This window comes from Mchenga conophoros, linkage group LG5 (assembly GCF_057382185.1).
Source record: "Mchenga conophoros isolate Kocher_MC1m ecotype Shallow Benthic linkage group LG5, M_conophoros_male_GT1.1, whole genome shotgun sequence".
NCBI classification, from domain to species: Eukaryota; Metazoa; Chordata; class Actinopteri; order Cichliformes; family Cichlidae; genus Mchenga; species Mchenga conophoros.
In genome coordinates this window covers 12575526-12596999 of record NC_140530.1, presented here as the reverse complement: position 1 = coordinate 12596999, position 21474 = coordinate 12575526, and the positions used below count along the sequence as shown (strand labels likewise).

The 21474-nt window shown below is 42.3% G+C and overlaps 1 protein-coding gene across 21 annotated transcripts in view; it reads right to left on the bottom strand.

The window, feature by feature from the left end:
- magi1b (membrane associated guanylate kinase, WW and PDZ domain containing 1b) overlaps window positions 1–18808 on the bottom strand; it is a 137564-nt gene extending 118756 nt beyond the window's left edge. For 17 of the 21 annotated variants that reach the window (XM_085273327.1, XM_085273334.1, XM_085273329.1 and 14 more), the window contains exon 1: window positions 17963–18808. In XM_085273327.1, the coding sequence (XP_085129453.1) occupies window positions 17963–18272 (310 nt within the window). In that variant the 5' untranslated portion in view covers window positions 18273–18808. The remainder of the gene's footprint in view (window positions 1–17962) is intronic. The other 4 variants (XM_085273331.1, XM_085273348.1, XM_085273333.1 and 1 more) reach the window with 1 other exon arrangement.
- Between the last annotated feature and the right edge of the window lie 2666 nt (window positions 18809–21474).

Genomic DNA, 21474 nt, shown 5'->3' with positions numbered 1-21474 from the left:
GGCAGAAACACATCAGAAATGGACCAGATGAGCAGGTACACACAAACACGCACGCTTAAAAAAACAAAACAAAACGCTTGTCTCTCATCCTGTGTCTGCTCCAATTCATCCAAGTGTCAGGCAGATGGGATGTGTATGTTTGTCTGGGTGCGTGTGTGTCGTCTTTTCCTGCCAGGAACTGAGTGGAGGTTAAGCCAGGATTGCCGTTTGAATGGGTGACTTCCCCACATATACTCGACATCTGAGGGACTATGTGCTTTTAATAAACTTCCCCTGGGAACGGTGACATAGAGCCAAGGCGCATGCGTTAAAGCCTTTGGTTGACATTTCATTAGCAAACAGTAGCTGAATACAGATCCATTGCTGACTCACATCCAGCAAGACACAACCGCCTTTGGAAAACAGTATGAAAATATAGAGCCGATCCTATGTTTGGGACAGCAAAGCAAAGTCACTTTTATGACCTTGTTTGTGCCTCCTGGCGCTCGATGATTTAGGCAACATTAAAGAGCTGTATTTAGACCGCACAAAAGCATGTGTGCCAATGCACGGTTGCCAGCGCTCACACATAGAAACACACACACACACACTACACACCCTGTGGTCAAGAGTCTGGCTACTTAGGGAACAAAGCAACACATTTTCCTCTGCTGTCTTTTACAATGGAGCGCAAAGTATGACATCATTTGTTTAAAGTTGCATTCAAACACAACTGGCTTCCCTGCAACTGTTTTCCGGTGGAAACTTTAATGCCTTCCCATAGTAATCTGCTTCCCTTCAACTCTTTAAAGTAAACACTGCCTATTTTAAAGCGCACCCTGTAGTTGCTATGTGTTCACTAATTATGATCCCCAGCAGCTCTAGTAATAATTACACCTCTATGCTAAAGATTAATCATGAGTGAAGTAAGTTGCCATCACAGTGTTTTCCAATGTTAATCCCTTAGTCTTCTCTCTTTGGCGTGGCACAGATGAACAGAGGCTGGGACTAAGGAAAGCCAGCCTCCCTTTTGGGGAACAAAGCTACAGGAAAGCACAAATTTCCAATCAGAACTGTCGAATAAGGAAAAGACAGAATGTAAGTAAAATATAGAGAGCTTAGAGCAGCAGTCTCCAAAATGCTGTAAAATAATTTTCAAACTTTTCTGTTTTGGTCAAGTGACAGAATAGCAATTTCATTAGGAAACAGAATGCACTGACACCTCAGTGGAAAATTCCAATTTTGGTGATGTCTGGCACATTCAGGTTCCCCTCTGCGAATATCAGTCAGCCCACCCCAAAGCGCTGAGTACTTCACCCAAAACAGACCATTCATAAGCTCAGAACCTGAATACTTCACCCAGTAGGCCATCTCTACTGGCCTTAATGTGCTTCTGTTTAAAAAAAATAACACAAATGTCCACAAAACAAGAGTGTCTAAGACCCAACTCCAGCCAGATGTGCACAGGCTCTTGTACCCTGCTGTCTGTGAAGAGATATGGCAGGAATGTGCTCTGTCCATATTCAGGCAGCCAAACAAAGTTATCTGCCTGCAACATCATCAGACTAAAAGCTTCTCGCTCTCCCAACCACTGTTTATCTACCGCTTTTCCAAGGCCCTGTGTGTGTCCGGAAACATTTTATTTAGCAAATTAGCCATGCCCCCGGAGATGACCGGAGCCTTGGAATTCAGGACCCCGTTGCCAGGGCAACCTAAAGGTCACCTGACACCAATCACCTCGGACGTCATGTTTACCCTGTTCAGATGAGCAGCTGGGATAAAAGTGGAGGGGACGAAGAGGGCTGGAGAGTGGCATTTTAACCAAAGCTAAAGCCACGTCGGCCTCATTTAAGTGCCGTCCACAGTGCACATGTGACGCTTACACTTTAAACTACGACAATTCAAATATCACGCCCGCCGCGGTTTGACTGCCCACAGGAATTTGCATTCCCCAGCATGATAACATGCTGTGGAGGGAGGCGGGGTGAAAACAGGGACGTATCTAGGCGTGGCCACATTTCCAGGAAGCGTAGCAGTCTTTCTAGTCTTTATCTCGCTCTTATAAGGCTTCTGTGACGGAGCACCTGGTGACAGGTGCCACGCAGGTATGCCGCAGTTTCACTCCAACCTGTCCAACTAGCTCAGCTACAGGAACAATGGCAACATATTACACACCACACACACCACCCCTCAGGGCAGTTTAAATTTGGAATTGTTTTCTCAGTTTTGCTCACTGATGAAAAACTAGTTCAGGATGCTGCTTACAAACTGAATCCTTACTGAGAATAACTTCTAGTCTGTCTTATAGACTAGCGTTCACTTATCCTGTTCCTACCACTTTCTTCCATTTAGCTTCACCCCCATCGCCCAAATAGTTTTGTACTGAACTTAATGTCTGACACAAGCCTGTCCCTCTGCTGTTTACTAACAGCAAGTCAGAGAGGCTGATGATGAACAGAGAAAACAGCCCCGACAGGCTGTAGAAGATTCCAACCATTCCTACCAAAAGGACAATGAACTGGCTGTCGGATGTGTGACACTAATAAAACACACCAACGCTCCGGCAGCACAGGCGGAGTCTTGAAAACGTGAGAGCTCAGGTTGATTTCAGACAGGTCTGGTGCTGTGTCTTTCATTTAGGTATCGGGGAATAAGCTCAAACTGCAGCCTATAAACCTTCGTACGTACGAGGCATTTTATTGTGAACTCTCAAACGGATATTGTCTTCAAAAAAAAAAAAAAAAAAAAAAAATGCAGAGATAAAATTGGGACATAAAAAAGGGAAAGTTATGCAAGGAGAATGTTCTGAATGCTCAGTCTTGACGTGTACTGTGGCATCTTTTATCTGTCCAGGAAAACAATCTGAATAGAAACCAACCTGTGAGTCACATCATTTCATTATCATCAGCCAAAGACAAAAATAAAACAAACTCATGGCATGTGTCAGGTTTCAGATGAAAGCCCTGTAATTAGCAATGTTAGGCAGTCGGCAGCTTTTATAAACACACCCCTTCCGAATGTTTCATGTACTGTGAAACAGCGCCCTATCGATGAGTTAGGCAGGTCGCTGTGGTATTTTACCAGTCTCAAAGGGTATCTGGCAGCTCATTTTGCCTTTATACTTTCAACCCATCCAAAAGAATGCTGCCATCTGCTATCACTTTGCTAGTGGACAACTCCCTTGCTCTTATTTTGACAGTTCAGTCACAACTGGCTAGACCCAGCCCTTTTCTAACTTCCTTGGCTCACTGGCCAGGTTTGCTGTTGTGACCGTCTTTGATATCTCCGGACTCTCTTCGCTTACAGTCAGACGGCCTCCAACTCCACCCTCTTGGACAGCAGCTGACAGTAGTCCTTGTTCTGCTCTGGGGACTTTTATCTTTATTGGCCAACATATATAAAAGAGCAGAAAAACACTGAATGCAGCTGGCAGGTACTTTTAAAGTGGAATGTTTTTTCTAACAGGTTTTATTTAATCCATGAGTCGATGCTGCGAGTTACACTCCAAATAGCAGTAGAACTCTTCAGTTTGTCTTTATTGGCTCTCATGCATTAAATACACCTCACACACTCACAGGCAGCATGACAATGCCATATACGGCAAATACCTTGCTTGTCATGATAAGCAAGGTAATGGCTTTGCTATGATAACATTGTTCAAATGTGTGTTTGGCACCTTCTTTGACCCTCAAGAGACTTGAGACTAACGCACTTCAACACTTGTAATAAACTCTCACAGTAACACTGTCCCCAGTTGTGAGAAGTCGACTCCAAGATGTTGACTCCACTCAATGTGACAGAAAGCGTGTACTACTTGTCCATAGTGACTCAGCACGCAACTAGGCCACAATCCAGTTCCAACTGTCCTCTTATCAGCCCATTTACATCAAGAAGATATAGAAATCAACTACCCCTGAAAAGAAACAGTGTGTCTGCGTGCACTCAGACCCAAGAGTCCCACAGGGAAATTAGATTTCTTGTCTAATTCATGAGCTCTGGAGCCCAGTAGAGCATGAGGACATGAAGGGCCTTCAAGTGCTCACCAGCAAGCTTCCCCCTATTTGTGCCAATGGGTTTTTAAGAAAATGGTGATTCTCAGTGTGTTAAACAGATTGGTGCAATACATCACCAGTATAGGAACTGTCATTTCACAGCAGTTCACGGTAAGGTGCATTCATTGGGAACATCGCAGAGGGAGGAGGAAGGGCTGGGGATCTCAAAGAGACATATTAAAAAAGCATGCTGATGCTGCACATTGCTGTTACAATGATGCAGTTGGCTGAGGAAGAGTCACTTCCAGGAGTGGTGAGAAAGAAATTCTGCTCAGCAGTCCGTATGGCACTCACTCACAGCGCACAGACTCATTTTTATGGGTTTTCTGCAAGAATACGCGTCACATTTGTATGAAGTATTTACGCTGAAGGCACAACTTTATCAACGCGCTCAAAGTTTTTACCCCCCTTCTTCTTTTAAACGGGCCACAAATTTTTCTGCAACAATAAATGCTATTCATTTGGAATCTTTATAGTAATTCAGAAGTCAATTTGCAGCAGCATTGGCTGGAGTACTGACTATACTGTGGCCTGTAAAATAACTGCTACTGACACACAGCAGACACCTGAGAGACCAAGTTACTGATATGGGCCAGGCCTAGCTATGTAAACACTGCATTCCTGCACACCGCAGAGCACGGGGAAACTGTGGGAGGGGGTGTTTGTGTCTGTGTGTGTGTGCGCTCATGCAAAGTTAATGTCCATTTATTAAGCAAAAAGAAAAAAAGTTGTGTAATTATTTTCATGTACGTTTATGCAAGTGTATGAATTTCACCCCACAGAAAAGGTAGTAATGGGTCATTACTTAGCGACAAGAATGTAAACTGAACATACAGGCATGATAACACAGGTTTATGTTACCATTTATGTGTATGGGTATCTGATAAGGCTCGATGCAGTGCACACAACTGGACACTCGGCATACCATCACATCACAAATGTAACACTACAGTGGGAGATTTGATTTCAGAGAGTTAAGTGACAAATTTAGATGCCATGAACACACACACACGTACACACAGCTCTGCCCCAATTTGATAATGCAGTCTCTAGTAAAGACCAGTTGTTAGCTTGTGATGCCTGCATTTTACTTCAGTTACAACTACAAAAGTTTACAGCCTGTTTTCAATGAGTCTACATTGTTTCAGTAAAGTCTATATTCAAATCTGAGCAGTAAAACAAAGCTTATGTCAGTATTTGTTCAGTGCAGTGTAGGAAAGGAAACAAAGCCAGTAACACGAGTAGTGGATGGTGTGAAGCCTATATGTTAGCCTATATAAGATAGAATGAAACATAAAAAAAAAAGTTAATCAATACAAAATACATTTTAAGTAACCTTCTGCACTTTTTACTGACCTTGCAGTTGCAAGGACTTCACTTAGCTGTCATCGTGCATTTGTTAAAGGCATGCCTGGGGTGACTTATTTTTGCTGCATGAACCCATTATACTTTAAATACTACCTTTTTTTTTACTTTTAATTCCAGTATAGTGTACCTTATGAACCAGGATGTAATCATGTATTTGTTTTGCAAGTTTTGCATGTTGAGTCCCCCCTTCCCCCAGCTCATAACATAAAGTGGAGACTGAGCCTGACCAAAATAACTTTTGCCGACTAAAGCAAAACAACCTGTTGCATATGTTTGCCTGGTGTTTCATTGATACGAGTGTAAAGTAACCAATTCCGCATCAAACAGCGTGTTGTAGGCTCCAGTTGTGTCAGACTGCTGTGATGAATCCATATCACACCTGCTTTGGGAGGTAGTGCAAAATCTACCTTAAGATTTAACTGAGTCAAATGCACACAGGAGCTATGGAGAAAAAGAAAAGACAAAGTCATGGCAAGGATGTGCACTCTGCCTTTAAATAAGTGGATTATCATAATTGTAAAGGTGTTTAAGTTTGCATATAAAGTGCTACAATACCAGCCTTAAACTTTTAATTCCTACATCTGTCACGATCGTAAGGAACTTCTGAAGTTTGACGCACGTGTATAGAGGGTGGTGGAGTTCTCAAATAAACAGAGGTTTCAGACGTTAACATCTGTAACTGATGACGACAGCAGTGAGAGTAGATGGACACCAGTAACCTCTTAATTAAGACTCAATCCTTTTCCTGTCTTTGCTAATTAGTCTCCGCTTGTCTAATTAAGATGCCATCATTAAGCTGTTACAATTTTACTCACTGCCTGAGCAGGCCTGTTGAAGAAAGTGGAGGACAAAGACTTTATAACGTAGCTTTCATACCATATTGTGTACTGACCTTTAAGGGTCCATATGAATTACTGACCTTTATGTTCCACTATCACACACACAAATGTTCAGCATAACTTTGTGCTGCTACGGTGCCCAGCGACACAAAGACAACCAAAGGAGCCAGCCTGTCCCAGAGCTGTACTGTGCTCTCAAGGCCATGCCCAATCACTCAGAATCAGATCAGATGCTATCTGCAAATTATTTGTATAATCACAAACGAAACCACACTTGCTATGACCACAGGGTGGACAGGAGTCCTTAGACAGACATTAGCTGTTTGGATGATAAATTGTTAGTTGCGTGACCCTCATCAGTGTTTTGTGCCTGGTTTACTCAAGATCGCACAGAGTCAAAAAGGTTTATTAGACCTTCCACCTTGTTAGTTTTTCTCTGCATGTAGCGGGCAAATTACAGTGAGAATTTAACAAGTCAAAATTATACAAAAGAATTCCCAGAACTACAAAAAAATAAATAATGAAATTAAAAAGTCAGTTTAACTACTCAAATTGAGGCCTTTTAACTGAAACAAAGTGAGCTCATCTGGGTCAGCGCTGCATGCAATTCCATCTGAGCTCATTAAGTTTTAGTGAGACTTTAAAATATCTCTAAATGGTTCAAAAACACATTGTTTCAGAACTGTTCTAGACATTAGTAGTCTGCCTACTTACTGATATTTAGAAATTCAGTAGTATTTCTAAATATCAGTTCATGAATAGTTTCACTGAAGTGTTTGATGGTTCTGTTGATACGTATTGAGCCACAGGACCCCTATATTCAAATTCAAGTGCATAATCCTAGCTATGGTGGCTGCTGTAGGACATTCATCTCTGGCCACCGTTAATCTGTATTGCATGCAGGCTTTCACTTCGCTGTTTACCTCAGCTGTAAATATGTCTACATTGTCAATATGCCGGGTGTCCACATCTCTGTGCTCTGGATGAGGCTATAAAACTTTGTGATAGGAGTCCAGTATAAACTGATAAGTAACTGAAGTTAACTTCTGTCCAATAACAGTGATACTAAGTGAGTTATTGAGAATATCCTGAAGTTTTCTGCTGGGAAGTGCAGCTGTTTTAGCTGCTGGTAGCTGGCGTTAGCTGCTGTTAGTCACACTAGTAAAACTTTCTTTCCAGCGGCTCTAACATTGTTGGACTCGGACACTTAAACTCTCATATGATGTGAGAATGTAATCAAACTTTATCAGAGTGAGAGTCTGACTTCAGGTCATTCAAGCCCCTTGCTGGCATGATGTGCTGCTGTTTAGCTGACTTGTTGTCAGCCATCTGGAGATCAGAGTAGGGAGGGCTAACTGCAAAAATATTGGGAATACATAAGCATTAGGGGTGCAACGATATTCGTATCGATATTGAACAGTTCGATACAGTGCTTTCGGTTCAGTACGCATATGTATTGAACAATACAAAAATTTTAATTTATTTTATCAACTTTCCTTCTGACGATGCTGTCTGTGTTGAGCGCTCAGTGGATCTGCGCTCGACAGTGCAGCATAGACGGAGTAGTCGAACGCAGATTCACTGAGTGCAGGGCAAGCTAGCGAGACAGAAGTTAAGCTCTCCTTGCAACATGGCGAATTGAACCTCCCCCACCCTCATTCAGATCTGGCGTTTGGAATTATTTTGGTTTTCATGTGACGTATGACCCTGAAGGTAAGCAGTCATGGACTAAAGTAAAACAGTATGTTGGATGTGCCATGCAATGCTCAATTACATGGGTGGGAGCTAGTGTGTTAGCGCAGTTAGCTCGTTAACGTGTTGGCCGTCCAGCCCCACGCACGGGGCGATCTGCGGTAGCTCGTTAACGGAGATTTGCCGTGTTGTGGCGTCATTTCAACGAGATTTACGCTGACAGCACTAGTGGGAACACAACGAATATGACTGCACATTTACGCCGACATCATCCTAGTGCAAAGACAAGTGGAAGCAGACAAAAACAACAAGCATGCTACTAACTTTACCTGAGTCATTTAGACAGCCGTTAGCACATGAGTCTCCTTATGGGGACCTGATATGTTTTATATGCTGCTGAGAATATAGCCCAGAAGAAGCGGATAGTATAGCTTTTATTTTGGAAAGAGACATTTCTCTGTAATAAACTCTCTTTTCCAAAGATGAGTGATTCCTCAATCAGATACAGGGCTTGCAATATCGCTAGCCCGACGTCCCGGGGCTAGCGATTTTTCCAGTCGGGCTACCAGAATCTATCTCTGCCCTGCCCGTCGGGCTATTGTAGGAAGGAAAATATATGTCAATGCTTTTGCATTCTTTCAGAAATGTAGCTGGGTAATTATGTCATTGGCATCGGTGAGCCACTGTCAATATGTGACATATTGAAGTCGCGTTTGAATTTGCGCTTGTTTTTTGCTTTCACTTTGCAATCGCGCGAACTGTGTATAGAGAGCGACAGCACTGATCTGTGAGTGATGATAATTTGTGCACCAATTCCTCTGACATCGTCTTATTAATCGTTAGCTTACTATGCAAACATGACAAGTGAAATCTCCCGCAGCTTAAACATGTGAGAGGTTGATCGTGCAGAGAATCGCTGAGCGTTATGTGAGTGTGTGTGTAAAAGCAGCAGGATATATATTTTAGTTCTGCTGAGCCAAATAAGACAGGTCAGGGTGAAGAAGTGACAGCCAAAGAAAAGCTTACCACAAAACGGAGAAGTTATGACAAATCAGACTATAAGGCAAAAAGAAAGTGCAGCTTTATGGTTTCACGGACAAAAGAATTTCTGTGGCTGCAATATGACGAGCTAAATAACCAGGGCTGCACATAAGTGGTCCGCAGGTGCGCATTCGCTGTCAAAATAAAAAACGCACACAAGATAAGTTGCAACGAGTGTTTGCATACATAAGATTTTCAGGAGGAGGACAGACATTTGTTTAGAACTCTTAAAGATGTCGAAGAAGCAAACTCCTTTAAGCAATTACTGTGATGTTCCTCCACCTCCAAAGAAATGTCAGCAGTCCGAACCACAAAAGAAGCGCGTATTCTCGGAAAAGTAGTTGCAGGAGGTGAGCTGGCTTCAAACAAATGATGAACGCACAGAGATGTGGTGCGGAATGTGCCGTGAAAATTTAATAAATGACAAATTAAAAAGGCATGAACAATTTTTTTTGTATCGAAAAAAATATCGAACCGTGACACCAAAGTATCGAACCGAACCGTGAATTTTGTGTATCGTTGCACCCCTAATAAGCATGTTTTATTGTGTTAGAGCAGCGGTCCCCAAACTTTTTTGCGCCACGGACCGGTTTATGTCCGACAATATTTTCATGGACCAGCCTTTAAGGTGTTGCAGATAAATACAACAAAATAAAATGAGTACCTGTACCAAAAAAAGAAGATTTATTCATAACACACGGGAAAAGACCCAGGGAAACAGAGTCAACAATAAAAAATAAAAAAAATAACAATAAAAACCCTGAAAACCATCAATTTCACACCTGAGCCTCAACTCTCACGGCCCGGTACCAAATGTGGCCTGGGGGTTGGGGACCGCTGTGTTAGAGCACCGACTTCAACTCAGAAGAATAAGCCTGAGGTGGGGAGGAAGAGGATGAGGTGGAAATGAACAAGGAGAAAAGAGACCAGTGGTGGAAGAGGAGAAAGACATTGTGAAAATATACATGTTCAAATGTTAAAGGTAAAACATACATTTTGAATTGTGATCAAATGCAATCACCCAGCATGTGTAATGCTGTAAGGGCATTAAAAATACCAGAAACTTGAGTTTCACTTGCTTCTGAAGTGACTGAGTCATGCCATGAATGCACTGCTTTAGGGGGATACACAAGCACAGCCGATGCAATCACACAATCCAACCAGAAGAAAGCAGATAGTTGTGATAGAGGACGGCGTCACTTGGCTGCTAGCTGCTCAGGAAGTTTGCTGCTGGTTATTGCTGAACATCAGAGCTACCCCACCATAATAAAAATTATCAAATCCACTTGGCGTCTTGAAAGTTTCTAGCTAATTGTAGGAGCCACATGCTTTTCTAATCAAGGCTGCTTCAGCACCTGTTACGGTCACAATTTCAGATGGGACTGTCTGCATCTTCTTAACTCTGAATGTTCAAAGGAAAACAGCGGGATGTAATAATGGTTTTTGGGTTGCGAAAGCACATGTTATTAGGTAGTTTTCTTGACAAAAGGTTGCTTGTTTAAAAGAAATTTCAAACTCACTGCATTATTCTTCACATTCAAGACATTAGGTATGAGTTAGTGAGCTTTAGATGCTTTCAGGTCGGTTTTGTTAGCTCAAGACAAAAGCCAAGTCGGCTGCTAAGACAACCTTCTCCAGCTATAAACCACTGAATTAAATCTTCGTCTTTTTTGCCACGATCCATCACATTCTCACATCCCAGTGACTTCTAGCCACATGAGACACTCCTGAATCCTTTTCCATATGCTACCATCTGCAACTACTGAAAAATGGCCCGTTCAACTTCTCTTTTCATTAGGATACTTCTACAGAAAAAAAAAAAGGAAGTTTTTAAAAAAAGGGTTAGGCTTGGGGAGGGGATGTCTGTCATAACGGTCTGCTCATTATTAAGCCCCACTATTCCCACGTTCAGATGACAATAAGTAGGGAGGGAGAAGAAATTAAGGCTTGAGAAGGAAAAGATAAAGAGAGCAAAGGAGGGGAATGGAGGCAGGTAAGATGACCAAAAAGGCAGCAGCTTTGAGAAGTGTTGTGTGTCATGTAAGTCCTAGTTCAGGAACACTAAGACTTTAGGGCTGTGAGCATGGATGCGTGCTCACAGCCGTGGCCAAACAGACAGACTCAAGTCTAAATCCCCTTAATCAGGGCTGGACCGTTCCTTAAACTGTTTATACCCCCTTCTTTTGTCTACGTGTGCATGTGAATGTGCGTGAGTAAGCTTCCCAAAGACTTGACTTTAATGGGATTTGTGTAAACGGACCCCACAGCTTCAACCATAGTGTAATTAAAGGTAAAGAAAAGAGGAAACAGGTTGGGGAGGGAAAGGACCTTTACAGGAGGCTGAGAGGTAAAGGACAGACATTCTCGGTGCAACCACAACTACAACGATAACAAGCTGATTCGCTTTAATGACAATAATTAACTCCTTAAGTATCTCAAGAAGTTTAACGTGAGAAAGAAAAGTTACAGAGCCCCAACGTAAAATCATACAGTCTCTGTTGATTTAAAACAAGTTATAAAACCAACTTTTCAAGAGTCACCCTGCATTTTTTGTGGGCACATCAACTTGCTTCTAGGACTAGTCTCAACCATATTAATAATGCTCACAGCCACGACCGATCTCGTCATTTCGCTTCCTAGTTACGCCAGCTGGAGGCATAACCACATCTCATCTGAGCTTTACAGCAGCAGAGCTGACAGAAATACTTGGCCATGTCAGCCAATGTCGCACACAAACACACAGATGGGGATGCAAACAGACACACACACGCACACACACGTTCGCATTTTATCGAATTCCTGACACAAACAACAACAACAAAAGAAACAACTGATGTGACAAAGTTGGCATCTCGGTACAAAGTTTAGATAATATACATAAATATATATATACAGATATACACACACACACACACACACACACACACACACACACAAACACGTGTGTGTACGTGCGTACATAAGCACATGCATACATACATACATGCATGAATACACATATGCTTCATTTATGCAACCGTAATAAAACGTCTTATTTAATGGAACATGGTGCAGAAAAAGAAAGACACATGATGCCGTCACACAGGTCACAAACCAAATTGCCATAGTTTACAATGCAATACCCCCGACTGTATGCAGCACGTGCAGAGTAGCATGACAGCTGAGCAGAGTCAACTAGCTTAGATGATTCATTGTTACAAACAAATTTAACGGATCCATTTATCAACATGATCTTTTTTTTTCTCTTTAAAATCTAGTACTGGTCGCGCTCTAGTAAAAAGGCAGATTCTGTAAGGCCAAGCAGTCTTAAATTTACAGATGTTTTCACCCATCAGTCCAGACACTAAAAATCTGCAATTTAAAAAAAAATAAAAATAAAAAATACAAATTTAAACACTCAGCTTGAACCATATTGATATAATAGCAGAATCAGAGTATTAGTATCACCCTTTACAACCACCAATATGTGACTTTTTTGTAAAAAGGTAAAGAAGAGAAACACCCATCAAGCAAGTTATGAGTGTTGATGTTGTATAGTTTGTCTACCTGTAGGCGCTCAGCAACGTCCCTATTGGCAACACATCACAAGTGTAAATAAACAACGTGTTGTGACAATAAAACTGAAAAACTATCTTTAAACTGCATTGTTGTAATATTTTTAATAACTCATAAATAAATATACATAATGATGACATATGTTAGAAAAACTGTTTGTGCTTCATGTCTCTGACAGAAAGCCAAAAAAAAAAAAAAAAAAAAAAAAAAAAAAAAAAAAATCACCTCATATATCAGATTTTTAAAATCACCAAAATATCGGTGTCATTCTTAAAAGTCATATATGGGTCAGGCTCTACCCTGTACACTCCACGAAGAAAGCATTTTATGAAGATGTTCACCTACTCTGATGATGGATTATGTTAACCAGGTATTGGGAGAATTGGTAAAGAGCTTTTGGGCAGATTTGTCAACTCATCCCACACTTTGACTAGGTCAAGAGTTACTTCACTGAACCAAAGCAGCACAATATTAAGCCTGTGGTTTTCCCCTTCAGTGTGTATGAAACTCATGAGCAGCTCATTATTTCATGGTTTGACAAATGACTCTGTTACAAACTGTCAAGCAGAAACCACTGAAAAAAGAGCAAGTTAATTGGTTTGTTAGAACTGGTTTGGAGTTAGACTAGTATCCTGGAGGAAGTGGGTGAGCTCTTCACCTACTTCCTAAATAATAGCTACAAAAGTCACAACTCTGCCTAAAGGTTTCCATTTCCTGTGCAGAGGACACGTGATAAGGCAGTCAACTAAAGCTTAAAAGACCCAACGCTCCCGACATCACCTTTGTTTAAAAGTTTCGGAAACATTTCCCCCATCTCTACTGTACATTTGAGAAGGATGGATCAGGGCGGTCTTCAAAGACAACTTCCTCTCCCACCCTGCTGAACTACCATTAATTAATTGCCCTTTCTCTTTTCCTGACAGGCTGTGTAACTGCAAATGCCAAGTGTGACCAATGCCCATTCATTGTCAATACAACAGACTACAATGCAAACAAGAGAGAATATGGCACATGCATACATACGTGCTCCTCTTAGTGGGATTATAAAAAGCGCTGCTTAAGTGAGACAGCATTTCATGGTCTATTTAGCTGGTGAGGGAGTGTTCCTCCAGTGCGTCTAAATGTAGAGATCAAGCTGAGCAAACTCAAAGTGTGCAAGATGCTTACACTGCACACACACACACAACTCCTCTCATAGTCTCCTTTTCGCCCTCACCTGCACACACATTTGAGCAAATACAAAGACCCTGAAATTAACGCTGAAATTCCCTACGGCACACTATAAGGGAGGAAATAAAGTCGCTCCAAGCCATCAGCAGAGAATACAAAAGTAGAAAACGGGTGTGGGCAAAGAGGGTTGTTCAACACCCTGCTGAGAGAGAGGAAATAAACACTTCCATATGCGATCCCTGCCAGAAATGCTTGTGCGTGCACACACACACACGCACACACACACAGGGAGTCTGGAGTTAATGCAGTGACACAGTGTTGTAAATTTGAGCACGAGAGTCGTAGTTAACAGCTCGCGCCTCCATACGAATGGGATGGAATATTTTCTGCTTCCAGGAATTTATAGCTGGTAAGGCCTCGTCCATCACGGGCAGCTCTGTGATATAATGAAGTTTGGAAAGAAATACACTGCTGAGAAGCTGTAAGACTGGAGTTTCCTGATTAGTCAGGTAGCAAAATGGCTGGTGAAGAGGAATCCAATCTTATTTCTTGTGTGTGTGATTGTGCCGACTAAAAGGAACACACACCATAACTCCTGCCTGGGGAAACCCGTGAACTCTGGGCCACTGTGCCATTGGTCATGTCCAGAAAACAAACATTAACAGTCACTTGCATTACAAACACTTCTGAGAATCGTCACTGGCTACACTTCCTAGCATAATACAATTACTATTATCAGTATACACTTCATCCACCCTCAACTTTAAGCCTAAATACAATCCCGACTGTAGATCATATACAGTATCGTTAAAGTGTCCAGCTTAAGTACTAACACCAGCGCGGGCACGACATTAATCTGGTCCCATCTCAAAGCCTCTCTGATGTGATTGTCTGTTCCTATAAGCATGTGTGTATCATCCATAGTTTGTTTACATATGTGGAGCAGACAGTCAACTTCTTAGGAAGATTAGCCATAAAGAAGTTCCAGGGTTGATCAGCTGGTGAAGTTTTTTTTATAATGTGCATGCTTTCTTTCAAACACAGCACTGTGTGTGTGTGTGTGTGTGTGTGTGTGAGCATTAAACTACATTGTGACAGAGTCATCAGCTGCTTGTTTCGAAAGGGTGAAGAGTTAAGAGTGCATGTCCATGTTTATAATAGTCCCTAATTACATAATCCAGTTATTCTCCCACAGCTTCAGTATACACTGAAGTGGACATCTGATGGTTTGGCCTCAGCAGTGGTTCTAAGGGTGTGTCTCCTGCAGTGTGTGTGTTGCTTTCTCACCGATACCCAAAACAAACATAACATAAAAAACTCAGCAGTGGAGCTGGTTGCAGCTCCTTATCAGCTCAGATTAGAAATGCCCTTGCATGCTCACAGGTCTATAGAAAGTCCAGACAACACAGTATTCAGTATTGGAAACCCTCCCCTTTATAGAGCTGGCAGTCAACATGAAAGTCTGAGTGTGTATCAGCGAGCCAAGACAACGAAGCAGTACCTCTCCTCACATCTCGCTTGATTAAAGTGAGAAAATGGCACAAGCTCCGGGTAAAATTAGGTGACTTAGATTTTACAGATGGCCCTTGTTGCCAAGCATATTTTCTCAATTAAGGCTGATTAGGGAGGGGAAATTCCCTGACAGCGTGAATTATTAAAAACTTGAAATGGAGTCTGATCATGTGACGTTGTACAGCAGTGACACCCGACATTCCCAGATGAATGAAGAAAATGAAAAAGGGATGGGGGTTCTGATTAGCCCAAAGTGAGAACAGAATCTCCTTCCTATCCTAATAAATCATTACAAACTAGAGAGAACGGGTCTGGACTTGTGCAGGTGATTCCCTAGAAAGTGATTAAAAAAAATTGACCAGTTACTTCCTGTTTACAGGAAGGAAAGATCTTAAAGCCTAAGACTCCACAGACAAACGACTGAAAACACAAGGGCACCAATCGCATCAGTTCCTTCACTTTTCCTTTCTATTCCACGCCCTCAGCAGGGCGACGCATGGTAGCGAGGCTTCTGCTGCTACAGCTCGACTAGATTTGCTTCTTTGCTGGAATCCCAAACATTTTGTTTACGCGCGTTTGACAATCCATTTCAGTTTGTTTTTGCTTCTTCACAGCAGCGCCACTGTTGGCATTAATCGGCATGTGATTTCATGGCTTATTTCTATCTAGTTGGTTACTGGGTTCAAGCAGCAGTCACGCTGCGAGACAGTCAGGCCTAGAATTTCACCACAAAAAAGAAATCGGGGTGTTAGTCAGCACATGAGCTGCCATATTTTACCTTTCGACCCCACTTTAGACTGTGTGAGAATACACAGACTGAGAATGATCGACGACTTCTTCTTCTTCTCTCGCTGTTCTTGTATTATTGTTCCTTCTTAAACGAGTCATTTGGACACGACACAGAAGGGAAAACATGGGCGTGAACTATAAAAACTTTATTTGAACAGAGACATTGTAAATTATATAAATAACACTCAACAGCATAAAATGGCTGCTGTGAAGTCAAGCCAACAGAATTCTGTGATGTTTTGGAGTCACCGGCAAAGCTACCCACCCACCTCCAACCTGAACACAGGTATAATTTAGCTGGTAAGTGAAAACAAGACCTTAAAATCTGGAGTGTCAAAAATATGGTCCAGGAGCCAGAATTGGGCCAGCAAACACTCATTGGATGGCTTTGGAAAGGGAACTTTTGGAGTTTTAATTGACTTTATTTAGTTTTACAGCTTTACATATTAACAAAGACCTCCCCCGTGGCCACACTGTTGAAATAGCACTTCTTTAAATGTGTAGTTAAACTTCTGTATAGTGGCAAAGAGGACACTTTCACTGGTCTGGCCCATGTGAGATCAAAAACAGGCTTTCTGTGGTCCACAACATAATATCAGTTTGACATCCCTGCCTAAATAAATAAATAAAGTACATCATCTGTGCCACAATAAAGATGCAAAATTCCAAAGACACGTTTCTAAATTTAAAGACCAAAGCTTGAAAGTTTCAATTCAAACATTACCACTCACAGTTAATTTGACTTGATAGCCAAACCTCAGTCTGAAGTGAGGAACTAATCGGTGGAATATGATTGAGCAGCATTTGTTTAAAATGAAAATCTGCTCTCGGAGCACGCTATTGTAAATAAATCTGAGCACCCAGAGGTAGCAGTGGCCTTTAGCATTGTTAAAATAAGCCCTCTGCTCCTCGTCTCTAAGAGGATGTTCAGATATTCAGTACCAGGTTTCCTTTATAATAAAAGATGTTGCGCAACAACAGAGCACCACACCTTAAGAACAGTGCACGATGATGATCGGAGGACTGTCCTGAAATAAATGAGAAAAGCTACACATTTACCAAAGCAACCTCAGAGCAGACCCACCAGCACGGCCGGCGGCCTTCACAGGTTATCTACATGTAAGGTCGCCCTTGAAAAGAGTTGTTGCTCTTTTGTCCATGTCTAAAAGAAGTCTCTGCGTGTCCCGGGCTGACTTCCGAGCATCCCTTCAGCGGTTTGCGTTGCCACGCTGGGAGCCTGTCAGAGCGGCTCAGTGTCAAACCTCCCAGCCCCGCTGAGTCAAGATGACCATAAACCGAAGGCTAGAGCAGCCACACTGGCCGGATGCTCGCATTTTTGTAAGGTGCCTGATGTTCCCTTTCCTGTTAGGTGTTAAAAGAAGTGCTCCCTGTCGAGCCTGTTTGAGAAGTCATCAGGTAAAGTATAGGAAACAGACACATCTTAAGAAGGCCTAAATGAATTTAAAGTAGCACCTCTAAGCATTACTGCTCCTAGTGCTGGATGTAATTCTCCAGTAGGTTGGAATGTACGCAATATTTTGGACTTTCTTCACCATTTGTGCTTCCTCAACAGCTGGGAAAGTGAGAACACACAAAGGAAAGCTGAATAAACAACGTGTGTGAAGCCTGTGGGGTTTCCATGTCCCTGAACCAGACAGGTGGCATTCCCTGTTGGGGAGAAAACCAGGCCCGGCTACTTCAACTTAAAAAAAGAAAAAGCCATTCACAAATCTGCCAATTAAATGTGACATTAAACGGTTCCGCAGCTATTAAATGTCACAACTTCCTCAAGTTTTAGTATTCATTGTAAAGTTCTATGGGTTTATTTCAACTGAAAATTAACCTCAATGAATCAAAAGTTTCCATTTAGATGAAGCTGTTTAAAAAAAGAAAGCAAGAAATCAAACTTGGGACAAAACCCGTTAAACGCACACCAATAAAAGCGCAGAAGTTTTGCAGCCTCACCTTTTGTCTTACCTTGCCTGACAGTTTTAAACCTGGCGGGTCCTTTGCAGTTCTTTAGCACGGTGTATATGTCGTACAGGGGTAATCCCGAAATCGAGAGATTCTCCACTTCGAGCAGCAGCTCCCCTTCACCCAGTTTCCCACTTTTGTACACCACCGCATTGTGGTTCAGCGGTCCAATGTAGGCGAACTCTCCGTTCTCCGCGCCGCCACGCAGCGGCACGTTGAGCTCACCGCGGGCATCTTTGGACACGGAGACCTCGTTCACCCTGGAGGTCCAGTGGTTCTTCTTCAGCGCGGGTTTGGACATTGCGAACAGTTAACGAGCCGACGCCAAACCGGCCGGACTCTGCCACCGGGGTTGGGGGGGGAACACAGTCACAGCAGTCCCTGTCTCTCTCCTGCTCGTTAAAAAGTAGATTTGTATCCGAGGGACGCGCAGAAAACTTTCTTTCTCTCCCACAGAAACATGAGCGCCTCTGACAGTACAGGTCCCGAATCAAGCCATTCCTGCCTGCGCTGAAATCACTCCTTACTGTGCGGTTATTCTCATCACTTTTCTTAACATCCCCTCCGGTTTAATCCTCCTTTACTGTTGTCACCCTACATCTGCCACGCTCCCACTCACGGCTCGCGTCCACTTCTTAAATCCTCTCGGTTGTTTTCAAAACTCACTTTTAAAGGTTTTCCTTCCTCTCTTCCTGCTAAAAGAGACTTCACTCCTCCTCTGCCCGTATCCGCAGACCCCACTTTATCCACAGTCGACTGCGTCCAGAACTCCTTTAACCAGGTACGTCGCTCTGGTGCGTGGAGCTGAAAATCATTCCCACTCTGGTGCTGGGGATGTGTTGCTGTCCGTGCTGCGTTCAGGTGCTGTCGGATTTTTATGCGTTCACGAAGAGGTCACGTGAATAACCTGTGCGAACTCTTCACTCGTCCACAAGCCACAGATACTACAGGTCATTTCCCAGTGTTTCAGCTTGGTTGTAGTTTGAAATTTACATTTAAGTTATATGTAATTATGATGGAACTTATAAAAAATATGGTACAGTGTGTGTAATGCTCTGTGGTAATAATGTTCGACACCTTTAAATCACGACTGTAACCTAACGTAGCGCCTAAATTGACACTTCACTGTGGACTCAAGTACGCGACTTAAATAATTTATCATCGGGCACAAACTGAAAAAAATGACCCTTCACGTGTTTTCTTTAAAGACCTCTCTGCGTGATTTACAACATTAGTATTTACAGTATCAACATGGTCACGGTGAGTTGAAGTGCTGTCAAAATAACTTCGAGTACTGAATGTCAGACTCCAAAAAGGGTATTTGAACGCAGCGCTTTAAAGAGCGCATGCGTGCTGCTGTAGGGAGAAAGAGGTTTTTGGCTTTCCCTAAATTAGAGCCTGGTGTCAGTTTGTTTATTTCAGTCGGTTCAAATTAAATTAAAGTGCGCTTCCTGGTAAAATTATAGAATGTGCAGTATCCATCGAGCTTTGATATAATGAATCTGACTGAAATGCTGATTTCCTAACATAGTGAGTCAGAGGTTAACCCTGTGATCACACATACGTCTGGAATTCTTGTATTTCAGGTTAGACAGGTGTCAAACCATGTTTTAATGTTTGGCTGAAACCTCCCCTTTCTGCTTATGCAATCTCTTTACGCCTGAGACGGTACTATTTACATACTTAGTTGTATCCCTAGCTACTGTTTTTGTTAAACACAAATACTTGTTGATCCACATCTAAGAATCTGAGAGATGCTTAAAAATAATAATGGAGATGGACATATATAGATAGACTGCCTAATGGAATCACATGTGCCGGGCTTCTCACCTTGGGAGCGGCAGATGAACTTTTTTTTTCCAACCTAAAAATAACAGTAAAGCACTCTTAGTCCCAGCAGATTAAAAAAAAAAAAAGAGAGAGAAAACTAGTGGCCTGGATGGGACGGGGAAATAGTAAATGCACTTATATAGCTCAAACTGTAGCTTTCCCTCATCTTCATCTATTATTAGCTGCTCATACATGAAATGCACGATTAATATTTGTTCCGTTCAGTGCAGGTCCGTTTCCAGGGGAAATTCTCTTTGCAAGCAAGTGATGAACAACAAACATTAATATGGAAAAAGTACTTAAAACATGACACAGGGCCCAAGTGTCATAAATTATAAACACCTTCATTCATCCACAGTGCACCATTAAACTAAACAGCCCTAACATTGCATTGCTAACTATGCCATAAAAAATGCATTAACCAGAGGTAAGCTATTATGTAGTACAAGAAACAAAGTTTGTCCTTTTCCTGAGAGACACGGTTATACTTTTAGTGGTGCTGATGAACTTAGAATAGGAGAGGATAGAGGATAGCACTTCTTCTTTTGTCTTCCATTTGACCGTCTTCTTCAGTTTTTTTAAGAACACACTACGGTTCAACCCTTTAGCCCAATGTTAAATGGCTTAACAAACAAACAAAAAAACGTTTCCCTGGAAAGGGTCAGGTACAATGACTGAACCGAACATGAGGGAAAAGCAGCTGATGTACAAAGAAACACTTTGGAAACATCCCTGACCTGCCACAGTAGGTTGGTTGGTATTGGTTGGCCCGTTGGCCTCCAGGAAAATGGAGTAGGGTTGGTTCATGGAAGTTCTATTCATGAAGTCAGGGTTAACTCTGAGATCATGTCTGCCTGAAGTCCAGTAAGAAGGAGGATGCTAAGGGGTTAAAAGAAGTTTAAGTGGTGGTGACTGGGTTTATGTATGCACGTTTGTGTCTGCATGTGTATATGTGCCAGTAACTTCTAATGTGACCTCCGTGGGGGTCAGCCAGCTCCTCTGCCAGCTTCCTGTCATACAGTGTCACCCAAATCAGATCGACAGAGGCAGACACAGTGCCACGGGCCCAAAGTTTCCTATTCCCTTTCCACACATCCATCACTCTGTATATGTCAACATCTTCTTCCTTAGCTTTTGCAGCCTCTCTCTATTTGACTGCCACGTTCTCTCTGCCTTTCACTCGCTCGCAAACACGAAGGAGCCACAAACCATTGGTGGCATCACAGTCATTGTTTCGGTATACCTACGCAGTCAGACAGCCATTCTCACGTTTGTCATTTTGCAACCGTGCATTATAAGTTCTAAAACACGTCCAGTTTCACACATGTAACACAAACCTGCTGATTATGTGCAGATTCTGTGGAGTTATTTATAAAAGTTATTACCTTGTCACTGACAGCTCTCATTAAAACAGCACTTGCGTACGCTCGCACTCTGCCGTTGTGCCCCCTTGTTATGACAGCATTTAAAGAAGAAGACACAGATAAGAATGGTTTGCGTGTCATAAACTATTATTAGCCACCGTATTCATTCACTCTGCGTGATGAGCTTAGCGATACCGCTGACAAGTAACGGCAGCTCGCGCTTAATGGCCAACAGTAATAAAGCACCCTTCAAATTTGACAGCTGTGCTCAGATGACTTTGGGACCGCTCTGTGGCAGACCTCCACTAT